Source organism: Lipotes vexillifer, unplaced genomic scaffold (genome assembly GCF_000442215.2).
Source record: "Lipotes vexillifer unplaced genomic scaffold, Lipotes_vexillifer_v1.1 scaffold12, whole genome shotgun sequence".
Classification (NCBI taxonomy): Eukaryota; Metazoa; Chordata; class Mammalia; order Artiodactyla; family Lipotidae; genus Lipotes; species Lipotes vexillifer.
The window spans coordinates 5,260,423-5,280,630 of NW_006796716.1; the positions used below are offsets into that span (position 1 = coordinate 5,260,423).

The 20,208-nt window shown below is 45.8% G+C and overlaps 1 protein-coding gene across 1 annotated transcript; it reads left to right on the top strand.

Moving 5' to 3' along the window:
• Positions 1–2,053: 2,053 nt before the first annotated feature.
• LOC103081913 (zinc finger protein 789-like) lies at positions 2,054–10,950 on the top strand. Its single transcript, XM_007468881.1, has 4 exons — positions 2,054–2,125; positions 5,905–6,031; positions 8,589–8,702; positions 9,805–10,950. Exons 1-4 carry the CDS (start codon positions 2,057–2,059, stop codon positions 10,815–10,817), a joined length of 1,323 nt encoding a protein of 440 aa, XP_007468943.1. The 5' UTR covers positions 2,054–2,056; the 3' UTR covers positions 10,818–10,950.
• Positions 10,951–20,208: the final 9,258 nt, after the last annotated feature.

Genomic DNA, 20,208 nt, shown 5'->3' on the forward strand with positions numbered 1-20,208 from the left:
CCTCCCCCCCATCCCACCCCGATCTTCAGGGCACTGTATTGTTATAGATTAACAAATTGGATTATGGGTTCTGACTTCCAAATGCACAATGCTCACAGAAGATAATCTAGTTTAGATAATGAAAGGGTTGAGGTCCCTTCCCCTGATCAGGACCATCTGGGGGGTGCCTTCTTGCTTAAGAGGCAGGAGCGCTTAGGAACAGTGTTTTTAGGGAACGTGAACGGTGTGTGAGGGACTTTCTTAAAGATGTACTTACATAAAGCAAGGTTCCCCGGTAGCCAGAGAAGCACAATTAAAAAATGAAGATCCTCCGTATCCCATCATTTGTGTATTCCCTGAGAGAAACAACACCGAATTTACTATATTAAAAAAGAAGCAAAGTGGAGGCCACAGTTTGGGTATGTCCCCTGGCCAACCACCCATAGCTAAGGAACCGAAACTTAAAAGCTGTCCTAGTTTCCCCAAAATGCTGGCTCTGTCCTTAACGGAAACAAGCTTTCTTCATGTTAGGGTGACCTTGCAGCTTCCTAGCCAATCAGCTACAAACAAGTAAACTTGTCCCGTGCTACTCTTCTAAAAGGAACGTCAGTTTCTAGTAACCAGTCCCAATAGAAAACAATGTACTTTCTCATTCATGTATATGGGAGGAAAATAATTTTCTCTCTACCCTTCTGAGTACTTAGTTGAGACCCCCGCAATAAAAGATGAAAATAAACAAGTTTCTTAACATGTATACCTCATATAAACATGGGAGATACCCAAGGAAAAATGACTAACCCCTGAGGTGGCATAGAATTCAGGCCTAAATACTATCTTCATAGGGAAAGCGGAGGGAGATTCTATTCCTGGAAGAGGCTGAAATGGCAGTTAGGTTAAGTATTAAGTGTTGGTTTGCTGACATGGGGCTTAGCATGAGTGAGTCCACATAGCTTTCAGGATCTTAGTTTCCCGACTAGGGTTGGAACCCAGGCCCCGGCAGTGAAAGCCCCGAGTCCTAACCACTGGACTGCCAGGAAGTTCCCTGTTGCTTCTTTTTTAAACAGCTGTTTTTTAAGTGCCACAGCTCAGTATTCCAAAGTGGTATATTTTGGGGTGGCTTATTCTGCCACCCCTTCACAGGCTTTATAAACTGAGCGGTAACTGCTGAGAGCCCAAGACTTTCAGTTTTGAAGTCTCCTTGTTCACAGTTTGGGTTTTGCTCCATAAAATGTTCATATCAAGTAAAGTCTTCTGAATTTTCTTTTGACCACAATTAGCTCTTTGTATATCATATGTAGCCTAAAATCTCTAACTGCCCTAAAATCATTTTTACACTATCTGAGCTGATTCTGTGTGATGTAGAAATACATGAAGACCACCCAAAAGAGAACAAGCAAAGGCTCTTCATTCCCTTCATGGCCAAGGGAATTGGCCCATCACGTGTGTGTGGCAGAGACTCAAAGGCAAGCAGGGGAAGTTTTATAGTGGAAAAGAGGGAAGGCTCAAATATGCTGAGTTTGGAGCTGATTGGCTTGGAAAAGCTGGAGGCAGTTTAAATAAAAGAAGCAGAACATCCTATGTGATTGGGTATGGGAACATATTTGGCTTTTCCTGTCGGCGCTAGATGGAGGACAGGGGTACATATTAGAGATAAGCTGGCACTTGTACACCAAGTCCTGATGTACGGCCTATTGCTGCATTGCTTGTGGTTTGGGTTCCAGGCGGGTTGCTACAGGTTGCAGGTCAGAGTTCTGTTTTTTCCTACAGTCTGGTTGCTCGGCATATTGAGTCTCTCAACGAGGTGCTGCTGAATATACTCTAGGGAGGAGGTGAGGGCAGAGCCACAGGTTTCCTTGGATAAAGACTGGAAATTGATTTAGCTTCAGAAATTCCTAACAAGAGTATTCTAGCAGTTGCTTTCATTTTATCACATATTCCAACACCAAACATAGTGACTTTGTGCTAGCTGAGGTTCGTTGGCCCCATTGGAATTCCCTGTCCAGGGCTGCCTGGTGAGAGACCTTCAAATCGGGGCTGGCCTTACGTGTGCTCTTTTCCTCTCCTTCAGCTCAGCCTGATGGCCGGGAGGCTGCACCACCTCAGAGGCCAGGCCATGGAAGCCGTGTTTCTGCCAGTCCTGTGGAAGGTGAGCAGGGTTCCTCCTCCCCTACCTTGGTGTAGTCTCAGTGCCGGGCGATGGCATTCACGTGGCTTTAACTCCTCTGTTCAGGTCGAGCCATCTTTATCAGCTGGGGGTTTTTCCTTCTTGGAAGGTAGGATGTAAAGAGCTTGAACTTTGGGGCCAGACGGGTTCAAATTCAGGCTCTGTTTTAGATGTATTACCTGATCTCTCACGGTTTCCTTATCTGGAAAATGGGATAACGATAGTAGCTGTCACAGAGTTGTGAGGCTTCAATGAAACGGGGCACGTGGCCTATCGGCAGGGGATCTAGTGACACGTGGAGCGCTCTGTAAGTTTTAGCTGTGGTCACCACAGTTGCTCCTTGTTTCTGTCAGTGAGCATTATTGTGTACCTACTGTATACCAGATAGTACTGCCTTTGTGCTGGGAGAGAAGCTCTCGCCTAAGGCACTTACAAGCCATTTGGAGAGGGAACTGTGGAAACAAACTCCCACAACACAGGATAAATTCTGATCTGTTGGCATCAAAGGGTACACTGGAAGCTTAGTTACTGAACTCGTAACATGATGGAGGGTGATAGTGAGAGGCTTAGTAGAAAAGTGAGGAGACAACGTGAGGAACCATCGCGACCATTTGGAAAGAACAGTCTTGGACGGGAGGGAGGCAAGAGGGAGTTCGAGGGGCAGCGATTTGACCCGTTGGCCCAGCGTGTCCGCATTTGCTGAGGGATCACAGAGCTCGCTCTGCCCTTCTGGTGGCATCTCCCGCCTTCCCTGACGGCCAGAGGACCTGCCCGCAGAGATGTGGACTCCCTTCTGTCCCCCGGCCTGTGTGCATCCTGTTCTCCCTGTCCACAGGCAACCCACCTCTGCATATGCTGAGACTCAGCTCAAAAATCCTCTCTGTGAAATCTCTCTGAGGTCCTGCATTAACCCCATGACTCTCCCTTGTGTTCCCACGTGGGCGGAGGGCTGGGCTCAGGAGGACAGCTGCAGAAGAGCCACTGGGTGGGTGTGGGGTGACTGGAGGTGAGTGTGTAGGGTTTTCTTTACAGAAAAGGCCCAGTAAGGGAAGGAGAGAGGGCGGAAGCGAGAGGGAGCAAGGCGCCAGGAGCATCTTTGTAAAGGCAGGAGAGGCGGCAGCATCCTGCGGGCTACGGGCAGGAGTGATAGTCTGGGAAGGAACGCGGCTGTGTTGCTCTGCTTCATGACGCCTCATTTTGATCGTTCTGACACCAGCTGGGTGCCCGCAATTTAACTCATACTGACACTGTACCCCAGGAGTTAGCATCGGACCCACAGGGTAAGGGCTCAGTCCCTGCAAGACCACCCCCCGCCCCGACCTCAGATGCCAATCACAAGTGCGGGCTGTCACCTGTGCTTCTGACCCACCGGCTCTAAACTGGGGTTCCCACGACCCACTCCGCGGGTGCCATTGATCTGGTAGAGTGGCTCACGGAACTCTGAAAACGGTTTACTGAGCAGATCCTGGTTCATGTAAAATGCTACAACTCAGGATCAGCCCGATGGAAGAGAGGCACAGGGCAGGGGGAGTGGGGGAGGGGTGCAGGGCTTTCCTCTCCAGGCAGACACCCCCCAGCACCTCCATTTCTGCACTTTATGGGGGTTCATTACGTAGGCGTGATGGGTCGAGTCACTGACCTTTGGTGACTGACTGAACCCCAGCCTCTCCCCGCCCCTCAGGTGCTAGGGGTGAAGGTTCTAACCCTCTCATCACATGCTTGTTCCCCTGGCATCCAGCCCCATCCTTAGGAGTTTTCCACATTAACATGAACTCAGGTGTGGTTGAGGGATTTGTTATGAGTAACAAGATGTTCCTCTCACCTGTATGGCCCTGGAGCTATTTCAGAAACCGAGGACAAAAGCCCAAATATTAAAAGATGCTCCTCTGTTCTTATCCCTTAGGAAAATCCAAGGGTTTTTAGGAACTCTGTGCCAGAAGTAGGGAGGAAGACCAAATATATATTCCTTATTTAAATCACAGTATCACAAGGGGGAAAAGGGCAAAGACAGGAGAGTCGTGGTCATTGGATTAAGACCCTGGAGGAGACAGGAGAGAATGGAATCGGCCCGAGGAGGAGGGGTGAGGCCCGATGAAGGGGATGTCTGGGGGCCGGTGGGGAGGCGGGAGGAGGTGAGGGCCGTGTGCCCCGGGGGCTGTTTTCCAGGATGTGACTGGCAGTGCCTCCTGAGAGGAGTGGGTGGGGTGAGCCCCTGTCCTCACAGCCCCCATCGCCCCCCCGTGGACCCCTGGATCGTCACCGTGTTGACTTCTCCCGGTTCCCCACTGGACCCTTCACTCCCTGAAGCGGGGCTGGGGCTCCGTGGGTCGCACAGGCTGTGCACTTAGCAGCTCTGGGGGCCCCGTTGTCACAGCTGCCATGTGAACAGTGTCCCCTAGAGTCGAGCAGTGCGCAGCCCGAGGGGCTGGTCCTGTGGGCCCAGCAGGAGCTGTCACCTCTGTGCGTTTACTGTCACTGGCGTGTGGCACGCAGGCCGGCGCCTTCCTGGTGCTCAGTAAATGCTTCCTGAAGGAGCGGGAGTGATAAAGGGGAAGAAGACCCCTGGTGAGGACCTTGAGGGCGAGAACTGTGGAGCCACACGAAGGGCCCAGCTAGGAAACCCCACGCACACAGATAACTCTGGGGCTTTGAACCGTTGTATCCCAGCACCTGGGAGCCTCCACGCAAGTGCAGAGAAGGCGGCGGGCAGGTGGGGCAGGTGAGGGCGTCTGCAGGCAGCTCTGGGGACGGAGGATATTCGTGATCGGGGGAGGGGGCTTGAGACCCTAACCCTGGACCAGGTGTGGGCAGGAGGAAAGAAAGGCCTGTCGTTTGCGAGACTCAGGGTCTGTCTGCAGAGGGGAGCGGCGTGAAGCATCTCGGGTGGGGCTGGTGTTCCTATTGCTGAAGCCCTTCCGCACGAACACCCCCTGAACCACGACGAGTGTGGGGGGCAGACACCAGGCCGCTCGGCCCCCGGGAGCTGGATACACAGTTGCAGGTGGAAACTTCTGCCGGGGGCACGGTGCTCAGTGCTCTGTGTTTGGCCCGTGGAGACACTCTCCACCGTTCCCCACCTTGTCTGCGCCCTGGGAGGCTGGCCTTTATATTCTCCATCCACGGGCTCCCTTGCTCTTGCTTCAGGTTGGCTTCTGGCAGGGGGATGGGGTGGGGACCAGAGGCCTGGAGGGGATCGCTGTTGGGGGTTTATCCCTCAGTCCCTCCCTGCTGGGCTGCCCCCCCGCTCCGGTCTTGCTTCTCCAACAACTTTCTGGATCCCAGTGTCCCCTCCCGTCCTCCCCCTTCACACCTAGTGGGTAGCGGTGCCCACGACAGCCAGCTCCACGAGCTCCAGCCTGCCTGGTTGGTTCCCATTAGCCTGTCTGTCCCTGTGTCCCATTAGCCTGTCCATCCCTGTGTGAATGGCCCGCATGCTGCCCTGTCCTCAGTGACCTCATGGGAATGAGCCATCTCTTTCCTGAGAGATCCGGGCAGAAGAAATACAGGATGTGGAAGGTAGGGTTGTACAGAGCAGGGTTGGCAAACTCACCTGGAGCTGCGAGTAGTTCTATTGGGTCACAGTCACCCGTTTGCTCTCCTGTTGTCTGTGCTGCGTCTGTGCTACCAGAGCAGAGCAGAGTGACTGCAGCAGAGACCAAACGGCCAGAGAAGCCTCAAATATTGACCATCTGTAATAATAATACTGTAGCTCACAAAGTTCTTGTAAGAATTGCAGCTGCACTTAGTCGCTGTGTTTCCAGGGGTTGCTGTCCTTTGAGGACGTGGCTCTGTACTTCACCAGGGAAGAGTGGGACACACTGGACTGGGCTCAGAAGGACCTCTACAGAGACGTGATGCTGGACAACTACAGAAACGTGCTCTCCTTGGGTAATGAGTCAGCTTAACATTTCACTTTCAGTGTCTGCACATCTCCTCAGTCTCTTATCTGCAATTCCAGAAGCAGTAAAAGCTCTGCAAACCAGACGTTTTTTCATAACTCATTTGGCTATAACACCCAACCTGAAGTCATCAGGTGATTAAATTGGATTTTTGTCGTACAGGAAGCTATTTATCATCCTTTTTCTCATTTGGTCTTTATATATATATATATATGGCATCAGAAATATCAGTGTGTTTGATTAAGGTTTCACCCCCTGTTGGGGGTGGTGCAGAAGAGAAAATATACCCACCAAGGCACCTTTCGGAAATCTGGGAAAATTCTGAGTCATGAAACACATCCGGCCTCAAAGTTTTCAAATGAGGGATTGTGGACAATGAATAGTTTCCTTCTGTTTTAGAGCTCAGAGACGATTAGCCCATTCCCCACCCCGACCTGAATCCTCCACACCTGTTAAGACTCCTAGGCGCTGAAAAGACTGTGGCCGCTGCAGATTCCAAGTCTAGCATCTTGCTCCCTTGAAGAGTCTTTTTCTTCCTTCTGTCTGAAAATGGTTTCCCTCCTTGTTTACAACATCACTGGGTGCCCAGGAAATGATTCTTCACTGACTTCACTTCTGAACCTTCACAGCTTCCATCTTCCCAGGAGCCTGCCTTTGTGTTACTCCGATGCAGTCTCCCTAGGGTGGGAGGTTCCTGGATGAATTTTTCTTTCTGGGGAGTGTTGGCTCCCATGCTGACACTCTTGGCACAGAGTCTTGACCACCTCTTGTGAGACTGTCCACCCAGCACTGGATGTTTTACTGTTTATTTTTGTTTTAAAAGCATTACAAGAGCATACTTGAATATATGGAAGATAGAGGAAAGCATAAATGGAAGGGGAAAACATTCAGGGCTAACACTGTTAATATTTTGGAATATTTCCTTCCTGTTTTTTTTTTCCTGTGCTGTTTTTTTAAAAAAAAAAAAAAAGCTAGCTGAGCATAGTCTATGTATAATTCTGTAATCCCTTTAAAACTTAACATTATAGTATCAGCATTTTCCCTATGTTATTAAAAACCCTCATAAAGCAGAAAATTAAAATCATCTGCATGCCCACTGCCCAGCATTAACCCTGTTAACATTTTGGTTTACTTTTATGTATGTATACAGACAGTCCTATTTATGATGGTTCAGCTTAAGATGTTTTCAGCTTTACAATGGTGTGAAAGCAATACACATTCAGTGGAAAGCGCACTTCGAATTTTTATCTTTTCCTCGGGTAGCAATATGCAGGACCTTTCTCTCTGGTGACGCTGGGCTCAGAGCCGCAGCTCCCAGGCAGCTGTGTGATCATGTCATCACGAGGGCAGCCAACCAGTACACTTAAAACCATTCTGTTTCTTTCAGTACAGTATTCAGTAAGTTACAAGAGCTTTTCACCACTTTATTATAAAGTAGGTTTTGTGTTAGATGATCTTGCCCAACTGTGGTGTAACATAAGTGTTCTTTGCGTATTTAAGGTCGGTGAGGCTAAGCTATGATGTTCGGGAGGTTAGGTGTAATAAATGCATTTCTGACTTAGGATATTTTCAGTTTAGATTGGGTTTACCAGGAAGTTACCCTTTTGTAAGTAGAGGAAGATCTGTACACACACACATGCACAGACATGTAGTTTCTAAAAACAAAATTTGGATCATAATTTACATGAGTTTTGTATTCTGCTTTAAAATATCTAGGGAGCATTTTCCTATTTTAAGAAACATTCTTTGAAAAATGTATCAGATGCACTGGGGGAAAAAGAAATATTCTTTTTTTTTTTAATATGAAACTTCTTTCAGTTTTTTTTTTAATGTATTTTATTTATTTATTTATTTATGTTGGCTGTATTGGGTCTTCATTGCTGCGCGCAGGCTTTCTTTAGTTGTGCCGAGCGGGGGCTACTCTTGCGGTGCGTGGGCTTCTCATTGCAGTGGCTTCTCTAGTTGTGGAGCACGGGCTCTAGGCGCGCGGGCTTCAGTAGTTGTGGCTCGCGGGCTCAGTAGTTGTGGCGCACGGGCTTAGTTGCTCTGCGGCATGTGGGACCTTCCCGGATCGGGGCTCGAACCCGTGTCCTCTGCATTGGCAGGCGGGTTCTTAATCACTGGGCCACCAGGGAAGCCCAAAAGAAATATTCTTTGAATACATGGATTTTCAGTATCTGCCTAATACTTCTGCCTTTGTTGTATGCATGTGCTACACTTTAACCATTCCCCTATTGACATTTAGTTTACTTCCAGTTTGCACTGTTTGTTAGAACTCTGCTGAGCATCTCTGGTATGTTAACCTTTGTCCTGATTTTCCTTAGGCTATATTTCTAAGAGTGAAATTACCACATCCTAGAGTGTGAATATTGTTCAGGCTTTCAATAAAGACTGCGCCAAGTCCTCTCCTCACCAGCCCTGTTCACTACTGTCCTGATCTCTGCTTGTCACTGTCCCCCCACCGCTTAGACCCCAAGGGGTAAAATGAGCTCTGGGACATCTGCTGCTCACTAATCAGCACATCCCATTTACTTCCCCACGAGTAGGAGTTCAGTTTCCCAAACCTGAGGTGATCTGTCAGCTGGAGCAGTGGGAAGAGCCGTGGATCCTGGATCTGCCAAGAGCTGGGACTAGGAAGGCTTCCGGTAGTGCTTGCCCAGGTGGGTGAGGAGAAGACCCGGCCCTGTGGGGGTCACGCAGAGGGAGGGACCCCATTCACCAGGCCACTCCTGTGCCGATACCCGAGCCGGGTGTCTGGTGTCTCTCCTGCTCATTATCCCTTCTGCCCCCTGCAGGTGGTGGGTATGGTCATCAGCCCTATTCCCAGGTGAAGAAACTAAGGGACTGTGATGTCTGTCACATGGCTAGTAGGTTGATAGTTGGGATTTGACATCAAGTCTGCAAAGCTCATCCTCTTTCTACTGCAGTTCAAGTGCTTCTCTGAAGCAGCCGGCCTGGTGTTTTCTGACAGCTCTCGTGCCATCCTAGATACTCCTTTTTTCTACCCTCATCACTTACCCTTTCTCTATACTTGCTCTTGTTCCCTTGCTCTCATTTTGTTTTCCAGATTCTCTCGGTGTTTACTGATGTCCCTTTTTCCTACGTACTATGTCCTGATTGCTGCTTCTACCCTTTTTCACATCCCTCCCTCCATGGTTTCACAGCCTCAGCACTGTTGACATTTTAGGCTGTTTAATTCTTTGCGGTGTTTAATTCCTGGGCCTCGTAGGATGTTTAGCAGCATCCTTGGCCTCCACCCACTAGGTTCCAGCAACACCATCCCTGGTTGAAAAACCACTGCTCTAGTCCATTGGTTTTGTACTTATTTCTCTCTGTTTCCTTCTCTATTCTATCTTACACACTTTCTCCATTTTTAAGAAGCTGTTTCTCCCAGAATTATTAAAAACATGCTTATCTAGAAAGTACAAGATGCTACCTCTCTCCTAGTTATGTGACACTGCTGGGTACTGAGAGTAAGTTGTTATCCCACTAATGGTGATGGATTTATTCAATTCTCGCATTCTCTGACATACACTCTTGTGCACATTTTAGCTGGTTAGCTGATGTCGAGAGCTCTTTCTGATATGAAAGCTGTGGGTCCTATGGAAGGAAATCAGAATACTGGCCTCTGTAGTATGATTTAACTAGGTGAGCACTTCTTAGCCTCGTTTGAGTCTCGTATCACAAACGTCCTGACTTCTTTCCTTTCTTTTCCTTCTATGGCGGTCAGGTCATTTATATACTTTCTTTTTTTTTGGCTAGGTCCTGAAGCCAGATTCAAGATGAAAGAGCTAACTCCAAAGCAGAACATTTCTGAAGATTTAGAGTCATGTAAGATGTCACTGGTAAAGCAGAAAATGGCCAGGAAACCCTTAGAGAAGTTACTTGAATGTAACGAATTTGTGGACATTTACCGACTTTCACTCCCTACTGTTGGTGATGAATGCTGTAAGAACTTCCTTCAAAACCTCAACCTTATTCAAGATCGGAAAGCTCAGGCAAGGACAAAGCAGGGCCAATATGATGACTATGGAAAACCCTTCCATCAGAGAGCACTGCTTTTGAGGCATAAGCGAATTCTTGCAAATGCAAAATCTTATGAATGCAGCGAATGTGGAAGAGCCTTCCAGCGTCAGGCAAATTTTGTTCGACATCAAAGAATTCACAGTTCAGAGGATCCCTTTGAGTGCGACATATGTGGGCAGGCCTTCAAACAGAAGTCTGCTCTGATTGTCCACAAACAGTGTCACTCACAAAAAAAGCCATATAAATGTCATGACTGTGGAAAGTGTTTCCGTCAGATGGCGTATCTTGTTGAACATAGGAGGATCCATACCAAAGAAAAACCCTATAAATGTAGTGAATGTGAAAGAACATTTAGTCAGAATTCAACCCTTATTCGACATCAGTTAATCCACAGTGGAGAGAAACCCCATAAATGCATTGAATGTGGAAAAGCCTTTGGCCGGCATTCAACCCTTATGAGCCATCGACAAATTCACAATAAACAGAACACTCATAAATGCAGTGAATGTGGTGAATCCTTTGGTAGGAATGTAGATCTCATTCAGCATCAAAGAATCCATACCAAGGAGGAATTCTTTGAATGTAGCGAATGTGGGAAAACTTTTAGTTTTAAGGCAAATCTTCATCGACATGAGGTCATTCATACTGGAGAGAGACCCTACAGATGTGAGAAATGTGGAAAATCTTTCAGTTGGCGCACAAGCTTTATTAAGCATCAGGGGACTCACAGAGAGCAGATACCTATGTGATAGTAACCAGAAAAGCTACCATTTAAAGACCAGAACTTAACCACTCTTGCAAGTATGTGTAACTCAATTGTTTTATGAAAATTAATAAACAGAAACTGAAATGGTTTTTCTGTGGGGACCCTCTCTTCATAGCTAACCTTCTTGCTACAGTCAAGAATTACTTAATAGAGGACTTCCCTGGCGGTCCAGTGATTAGGACTCTGCACTTCCAACACAGGGGGCATGGGCTCGGTCCCTGGTCAGGGAACTAAGATCCCACATGCTGTGCAGCAGAGCCAAAAAACAAAACAATAAAACTGGATTTAAATTTTTTTAAAAAAAGATTTACTTAATAGAAATGTCATAGGTTGTTATGTCCAGTCTCCCTGAGTCCCCTTTACCTTCATTTCCCCGAGTTAAGTCAAGGCAGATGGAAGGCATAGAAGTTTTATTCTGTGGTCCCCCAGGCTGGAGACCATCTTCTGGATCGTGAACTATTTAAGAATGCCTTTCTTGGTTTCATACTGAAAAATCACCTGAGATTGTATAGACGTTTTAAAAATAAAGTAAGGGCTACCCACTAGTACTACTGAGATATTAAGAATTACCGAAATTTACCCAGAAACTAAAATTAGTGTGCTACTAGGTTCTACTGAGAGTTCAAAGTCAATGTTCAGAGCAGATTCTGTTAGTGCTCTGCCCCACCCCCCGGCCTTGCCCCTGCCGTGTGCTTCATCCGACTTGCAGTACCTGTGTCTCTTGGGCTGCGGGCTTTTTCAAAAACCACGAAAGACCACTGCTCTGGGGGCAGCCCTCAACCACGCTTGATGGGATTTTGACGAATACGAGATCTCCCTCTTCCCTAGGGTGGAACATCTGTGAAGCATGTGTTTCACACTGTTTTCAGAGTCTTTCCATGGGATGACGCACATTCACTCTCCGTGGTAGCTGCTTTATTAGCTGTCTGCCCTTCTCTGTGTCCCGTCTAACTCCCCTACCAGTATTTCAACACCTCTTCTCCTCACGAGTAAACTGCTGCTGTTAGACCCTGCCAAGTTAATCAAATCCCTTGATTTTATTATTTTCTTGTCCTTACCAGTTCCATGATTTCTTACCCAGCACATAAAAACAAATTTCTATTGGGAATGAGAAGAAAGCAAGTGGCACCCCATAAAATAAAGGAAACTTCAGCTTTGCAGGAGGAAAATAGTAAGTGTTAGATTATATACTGTGTTCCACTTCCATAGATTATATACTGGGTTCGGTATCAGTACTTGTGTACCAAGCGGCAGGAATTGGCTGGAAGGAAAGGCTGCCAAAATGTATTTCCCCGAACAAAATTAAGAAGTCGAGGCCTCTGACAAGAGGAAATAAGCCAATGAGAGAGATTCTTGCTCACAACCACCTCGAGTTGGGGACCTGTGAAAGCAGATCCAGGTTTGAGGACACAGTCTGGCTCAGACTACTGAATCTACTTTGTTTAGATGATGTACATGCTTCCAGCTTTCCAGAAAGAGAGAGGGTACAGCTAAGGATCCAGAGGTAACATGGAAATGCCTACCTTCAGCCACATCTGTCCCAAGGAGGAGAAAAGAGCTGCACTCTTCAATATGAGAGCCACTACCCGTATGAGCCTATTTAAATTAAAATTTTAAAAAGTTAAAAAACTTCCTCAAATCAAAAGCCACATTTCAAGATCAGCACAATTATAGAACACTCCCATCATCCCAGGCTTGTTGGACAGCACTGCTGGAGAAACCCTAAGGACTTCTTATGGAGGAACAAGGGAGCTTGTATTTGGTGCCACTTCCTTCTCTACAACTAAATTAAATGGCCTTCCTTTCCCTTTATAAATGGCCCCTATAAAATGTTTTATTTGCTGAAAATATTTTTTTCAGTAGAATTCCTGGGACACAAAGGAGAGGAGGGGTGGGGCTGGTCTGGAAGCCTTGCTGAACTAATTTGCCTTGGGAGAAAGGGGTCCCCAGCTCAAGAGTGCCGGCGTGCAGGGCAGGCTTCCTGCCTCCCGTAGAGGCTAGACGGTCACCAGGCCAGGAGCACAGATCAGCGATGTCATCGTCAGTGTATGGTCATGTTTGTCAATATTTAGCAGTAGGGCAGGAGCTCCAAACTAGCCCTCCAGGGAAGGTAATGGAGAAGAAACGCTCAAGTTTTGGCTTTTCTATTTAGCTAATAGGCTGGACCCACTGTCCTCCGTGCCTGGCTACACAGGGGAACCATTAGCTCATACTGCAAAGGTCAGAAGAGTCTAGAATACTCCACTGGACTAGAAAAGGTGCACCTTTTTTTGACAAGACCAGTGAAGCTTTTTACACCGTATTTAACTCAAGGTGAAAAATAAATAATACAAATGTTATTTCCTTCTTTAGCTAATAATGCTAAACTATAAATGAAAAAACAGACTCTGTTAAAATTCAAATGACTAAAAATAAGATATAAAAATTGTTCAGTGCTTTCATTTTCTCCTCTTTTTACACACTTGGATTACAGTTCACCAAAATGTCACATAACATGGTCATATGACTAGTATGCAGCTCACACCTTTGACAACACCTGCGTGGGTCTAGATCTTGTTCCAAGTTCACACTCAACTGTAGCTTTTATCAAGGTGGCTTCTCTTTCTGCCAACATTTCTTAGCTGGTAGAAATGAGGAGGGGAAGCATAAAGGAAAATACTACATGAAATTCTACATTTTAGAATAAAATAGTAATAGATGACTTCCTGTCAAAACATATATTTTCAGGTAAGTTCTTAGATTTTTTCAAGTAAATTTATGGTTAGTTATTTGTGTCATTATCATAAATGGATATTTCCCCCACTTCCATTTCCAAGTGCATATTGCCAATATAAATGACTCAGTAGTGATATTGTTATTCTGAAATAATTTCCAAATTGCAAAAATAATACAGAGAATCCTTTACACCATCTACCCAGATTTACCAAATTTAACATTTTTCCAAGTCTCTCTTGGGAAGTAATTTACAGCAGTTTGAATAAACTCAATCTGTTTATATACAGAAACATAAATCAATCTTAAAATGGCAAATCAAGTTCCAACATGACAGAATACAATATGTCTGCATAAAATTTTAAATCCTGCAACACTACATATATTGTTTATGGATACAAGATCTTGTGGTATAAAATGGGGAAAAGAAGTTCACAATTTCAGTATAGTTATTCCTTCTGATGAGGGAAAGGAATGGGAGTCTTTACAGTACATATTATTTTATTTCTTAAAATGACATGAGGGATTTCCCTGGTGGTGCAGTGGATAAGACTCCGCACTCCCAATGCAGGGGGTACGGGTTCGATACCTGGTCAGGGAATTAGATCCCACATGCATGCCACAACTAAGAGTTCACATGCCACAACTAAGGAGCCCATGTGCTGCAACTAAGGAGCTGGCAAGCCGCAACTAAGAAGCTCGTGAGCCACAACTAAGGAGCCTGCCTGCCACAACTAAGACCCAGTGCAACCAAATAAATAAATAAATATATTTTTAAAAAAGATATGAAGCAGGGCTTCCCTGGTGGCGCAGTGGTTGAGAGTCCGCCTGCCAATGCAGGGGACACGGGTTCGTGCCCTGGTAAAGAATCTAGAAAGCAATTGCTTAAAGGGCAGAACTCTTCTTTGGCTGTTTGCTAGTTTTCCCATCCGAAAGGCCTCATTAAGTGCAAGAAGCTGAACAGCAGAGTAAAAAAAAAAAAAAAAAATGAAGCAAATATGTTAAGAATTGATTAATCTGGTGCATTATGTGAATGTTATTTAAAATCAATCTCTATTGTCTATACTTGTCTGTATGTTAGCAATATTTTACAGTAAACTTGTCCATGTTTATTGTGAAATAATATCATAATTCAAAAGTATCTGAGGATATATGACAGTAAATTATAATAAAAAGAACACCCATGCATCCTCATACTAGGTAAGAAATAGATCATTTTAAGAATCACAAAAGCCTCTTATATTCTGTCCAATCTCCTCTCCCTCCCTCTTCACCAAAGGTTAACAAATATTCTGAGTTTTATGTTAATCATTCCCTTGTATTATGTAGACGTACCACCTATCTATTTATGTCTGGATGATGTATTACTTAGTTCTGCTTTTTCAGAACTTTACATACATGGAGTCATACTCTTTCACTGCACATGTGTTTTGAGAATCATGCATCTTTCTGTGTAGCTGTGGTTCAACCACATTCATTGACAATAAGTATCCCACTGCAGGAATACAGCACAATTTATGAATCTATCCTTTTGTTGATGGGTTTTCAGGATGTTTCCAGTTTGGGGCTTTTATAAAACAGCGTGTCAACATGCCTCTTGGTTCCCTGTGAAAAGACCTAGAAATATGATACATACATGTTCAACTTTAAGAAGTATGGCCAGGGACTTCCCTGGCGTTCCAGTGGTTAAGACTCCACACTTCCAATGCAGGGGGCACAGGTTCGATCCTTGGTTGGGGAACTAAGATCCCACATGCCATGTGGCATGGGTAAAAAAAAGTATGGCAAACTGTTTTCCCTAATAAATGTAACAATTTACACACTCAACAGCAGATGAGAGTTTCCACTATTCTATATTTTTATCGGTACTTGGTACTGACAGATTTTGAAAGATTTGATAATCTTTTGTGAAATCGTATCCAATTGTGGTTTAATGTGCTTTTCTCTTATTACTAATATAGTTAAGCATCTTTTCATCTTCCTGGGCTGTGCTTCCCATTTTGTTTGTCTTTTCCTAATATAGTGTAGTTGAATTTATCAAACTTCTACAGTTAGTAATTTTTGAGTCTTGTTGCAGATTGCTACCAGTTTATCAAAAATTTGTTTTTCTCCTTCCTGGACACACAGCTAGACTACACTTTGCAGCTCGTATTGTTAAATGCAGCTAGGTGACCGAGTTCTAACCAATGGACTATAGTGAAGATGACATGTGCCACTTCTTGGCTTGGCCCATAAAGCCCTCTCACACGTCCGTGTTCTCTTCTCCCAGTTGACTAGGTTAGAAAATCCCCAAGGAGGTCTCAGAAGCCACGTCTGAAGATGCCAGGGCTGCCATCAGATTGACTGCTCAGAGGAGAGCCTTCCTGTCAGTCATGTATATCTGCCTTACACTGTTACAGGAGTAAAAAGTAAACTTATAGGGGCTTCCCTGGTGGTCCAGCGGTAAAGAATCCACCTTCCAACGCAGGGGACGCAGGTTCGAGCCCTGGTTGGGGAACTAAGATCCCACATGCCACAGGGCAACTAAGCTCACGCCACAGCAAAACAGCCCGCGTGCCGCAAACTACAGAGCCCATGCGCTCTGGAGACCTTGCACCACAGCTAGAGAGAAGCCCGCACTACAACGAAAGATCCCACACGCCTCAACAAAGGCCCCACATGCCGCAACTAAGACCCGATGCAGCCCCAAAAATAAAATAGATAAATAAAATAAATATTTTAAAAATTCATTAAAAAAAGAAAAACTGCTATTGTGTTTGAGCAGCTAGACCTTTGTAGGTCTATTTGTTAGAGCTGTTATCATTAAACTGACAGTACATGTTTAAGATATTCTTTATTAAATCTGAGATTAGAACAATACCTCCTGCATTTTCTTTTCCAAAAGAACTGAAGAATTTCAACAAAGAACTGGATGGATTATTGGGCTGTAACCAAAAGCTAAGCGATATAGTCTGGCAAGTGGGGCTTGGACAATTAAAAATCATTAAAATGGGGGGCCCAATTATGATAAGCCCTTTGCTCACCAAAAAGAATCCAGCGTGGGTTCTGAAGGGGACAGGATGCCAAGACAGATGTTCTAGTCCAATCATTCAAAGTGGCAATGCAATCTCTGCTCACCAAGATGAATAGCCACGGAGGCCCCCAAGCCATGCTGTGATCATTCAATGATCCTACATCCACTGTGACACCTGCTGGGGCAATACCGGTTACTGCAGACTGTTCAGAATCCTGCCAGAAGGTAAGCTTGTGAGAAGCAAGGGCTCACCCGCTCTACCTCGGCTGACTCCACCGCACCTGCCTGGTAGACAGCCCCACCCCGAACCCTCGCTAGGAACCACAGATGCTTGTTACACTGCTGGGGTTACTGCGAGGGCACAGACCCTGCCCCTGCAGTTCCCACCCCAGAGGCCCCAGGAGCTTCCCTTTTACCTCTGTGCCATTGTCCTGGAGACTTTGAAGTTCCAAGCAGGAACTAGGACCTTCCAGAATAGAGCTCAGAAATTTTAAAAACAAAGATGAGCTAAGACAATAGATTTAAATGACTTTATAACTCCTCTCCCAGTTCCCATCAGGTGTTCTATCACTTTGTTAACAAAAACCTAGATTTACCATTTTGCAAGGCGCTGTGCTAGGTGCTATGGGAAAATACAGATAGTGACAAGATAGTTCCCAACTGTTCTGGGCTGAATTGTGTGCCCCTCGCAAAACCCATGCACTGGAAGCCCTAACCCCCAGTGTGACTGTATTTGGAGACAGAGCACTTAAGGAGGTGATTAAGGTTAAATAAGGTCATACGGGTGGGGTCCTCAAGGATAGGGATGGTGTCCTTATAAGAAGAGGAAAGAGACACCAGGAGTGCACAGGCACAGAGGAAAGTCCACAGTGAGAAGTCAGCCGTAGGCAAGCCCAGGAGAGGGCTCAGAGAAACCGACCCTGTGGACAGCTCAGAAAACGCCAGTGTCTTGGTTTTGTCTCCAATTCCTTTCCTAATCGATCTCATCACTTAGGTTGTCAAAGCACAAAGCTGGGCTGGGAGTGGGTGAGGGAAACGTGGGAGGGGGGCATTTCCCCACATCCTGCCAGGGGTAGTAACTACGAATCTCTTGCCCCCTACGCTACCCGCAGCCGGAAACTCCGAGTCGCGGGGATGGTGCGGGAACCAAGAACCTGCAGACGCTACAACAACCTGTAGCACAAATAGAACGAGTTCCGGAAAGCTTACCGGAATCTCGTCACGGTTCCGCCCCCTCGGAACTCCACCCCTATTGGTGTTCTCTAGGAATCCAGGAGGTGTCGCTGTCTCGGTGGTTCCTCTATAAATCTAGGGAATTTAACCTCCTCCTCAGTTGAGGAAAAAGACCAAGATTTAGCGGCGCGTCTTCACTAATGGGAAAGAAGTAAGGAATTGATGGGGAATCTAGCCTCCTGGGTGGAAGGTGCAGGTCACAAGTTTTGAGAACTAGCACATGGGTGTCTCTTTCTAATTGTTCCTTCTGCAGGGAAAGGACTCCAAGCTGATGACATTGACCTGGTCGCACTCAGATGGCTCTGATACTTTTGTGAAAACAACAACAAAAAATTGATAGAATCAATCACAGGCTTCCTCCCAGCCCCAATACCGTAGCAAACATTTCTGTAGAATTCAACCAACGTGCTCCGGTCACGCATTTAGTGATGTGATTGGAATGCAGAGTCTACTGTCCTGTTCCTTTTCTGCCTTTAGTCCTTTACAACATTTTAATGTTAAAAAACGATAACGAAACAGCGTCTTGAGCAAACAGATTTTGCTCCAACTTGCCGCAAAATTGAGGAAACAAAATACATGACCCTAACGTTTTGTTTCCCTTTCCTTTCAGAGGTTTAGAAGGTAAGGTGATGATGGATGTGATGACTGAAAGGCAGAAAAGAACTTCACAGTCGAATGTTCAGATCATAACACTCTTCTAACTTTTTTCTGCCACCAGATGATGTATGACCCCGGATCAGCATAGTTTTCAGCTCACTAAGAAGTTTCTGGCAAACAGAGCTGTTTTTAAATGGAAGAGGCTGTCCTGGGAAGCAACAAGCTCCCCATCAGTGGAAGGATTTCATACAGAAACTGGATAATCAGATGCCAGGAAATGTTTTCTCCAGCTCAACAAAGTAATTATACACTTGGTGCTTGCACATACCTACAATTGAATGGCGATTCCTCCATTGGGTGGGAGGAATGATCAAACCCTTTACAATTCTAAGATTCTATTACTGTATGACTTTATCATATCTTGGATCAAAACTGTCTTTCACACAAACTGACAAGAACAGCGTTTCATCACTTTGTAATGTTTGATGTTTAATCATCTAAGACATAGTAGAGTTTGGTGCTTAAGAGCTTAGCTTTTGGAGACAAAGTGATCTTGGTTCAAATGCTCGTTCTGCCACTTATTGGGTGTGTGACCTCGGGCAAGTGAATTAACTATTCTACCTCAAGTATTTCCCAACTGTAAAATGAGGGTGCTAAAAAGTGAAGCCACCTCATAATGTGAGGATTAAGTGAGGTGATCCACATAAAGCACTAAGCATGATGTTTAGAACACAGTAAATGCTCGACAGACATTAACACCAGGCTTCACTGAAGTTGTCATTCTCATTCAAGTCCTATATCACCTTTAAGTCTTAATCACCTTTAACTCTGTAATTCTGTTTGCAGGCAACAAGAGTCTCCTTGAGGGCTACCAACGAGGCCCTCTGACACTCACAGGTTGCATTAAGTTGGTGGATATTTGTCCTGAGCGTGTTATTTTCTCTCTTAAAGCAATCAGTGGCTTTCAGCAAGAGCCACTCAATTCCATAATCCTTACATTATTTTCATTTTGTTCCTCAAACCTTACCCAAGTCAGTGCATCCCCTTCTACCTGAATTCCATCCCAGTTCACCAAAGTGAATGTCTCCCAATTGAATGGCCGCCACACGCCCGAAACTACCAATGCCCTGCCCACCATCAGTGACGTGGTCCTCGTTGCCTCATGGTGAGTGGCCAGCTCCACAGGGCATTCTTACAGGACTACTCATGGTACCACACATCAGATCACGTTCCCTAAAGCAGAGCCTGAGACAAGGATTCAGAGCCATGTGATTTGTTGAAGGCGTGGAGGGGATGAGGGGATGGTACAGGAGCATGGATGTAGTCTAATAAAGTCTAGCCTCAGCCTGATCCACAATGGGTGGGTCTGAAGCATAAACTGCACCAATTTCCCACCTTGAGGCACGTGAATCAGCCCTTTGTACCCCCATGTCAATCCATCATTGGCTGGGGGGTGGAGAGGACAGCTAACTCCCGAATGGGGCAGCTCTGATCACCTGAGGGCAATTCCCTCAGAGTCTCCGGAGAACAGGGTGAGCTGTGAGCACTTGGCAGACAAAACTCAGAGCAGCTGGGGGATGGGTATGGCAGCCTGGTAAAGGGGATCTGGACCAGGTACCATTGTACAGCACACAAAATCAACAGGTATTTATTGGGTGTTTATTTGTAAGCCAGACAGTCAGCAGAAGCAGGACTTCGGTGGCGCCCAGAAGCGCCTCTCCCTCTCTCTAGCAAACAGGCTCAAGTTTACCCTCTTTTCCATGTCATCATCCTTCCCCCACAACCCCTACCCAGACCTTCCCACAGGCAGGGCTCACCA

Excerpts from the sequence above, each read along its gene's own strand:
- LOC103081913 (XM_007468881.1), top strand. The coding sequence starts at position 2,057 with ATGGCCGGGAGGCTGCACCACCTCAGAGGCCAGGCCATGGAAGCCGTG. Across the intron at positions 2,126-5,904 it reads TTCTGCCAGTCCTGTGGAAG|GGGTTGCTGTCCTTTGAGGA; the intron begins GTGAGCAGGGTT and ends CTGTGTTTCCAG. Across the intron at positions 8,703-9,804 it reads TTCCGGTAGTGCTTGCCCAG|GTCCTGAAGCCAGATTCAAG; the intron begins GTGGGTGAGGAG and ends TTTTTTGGCTAG.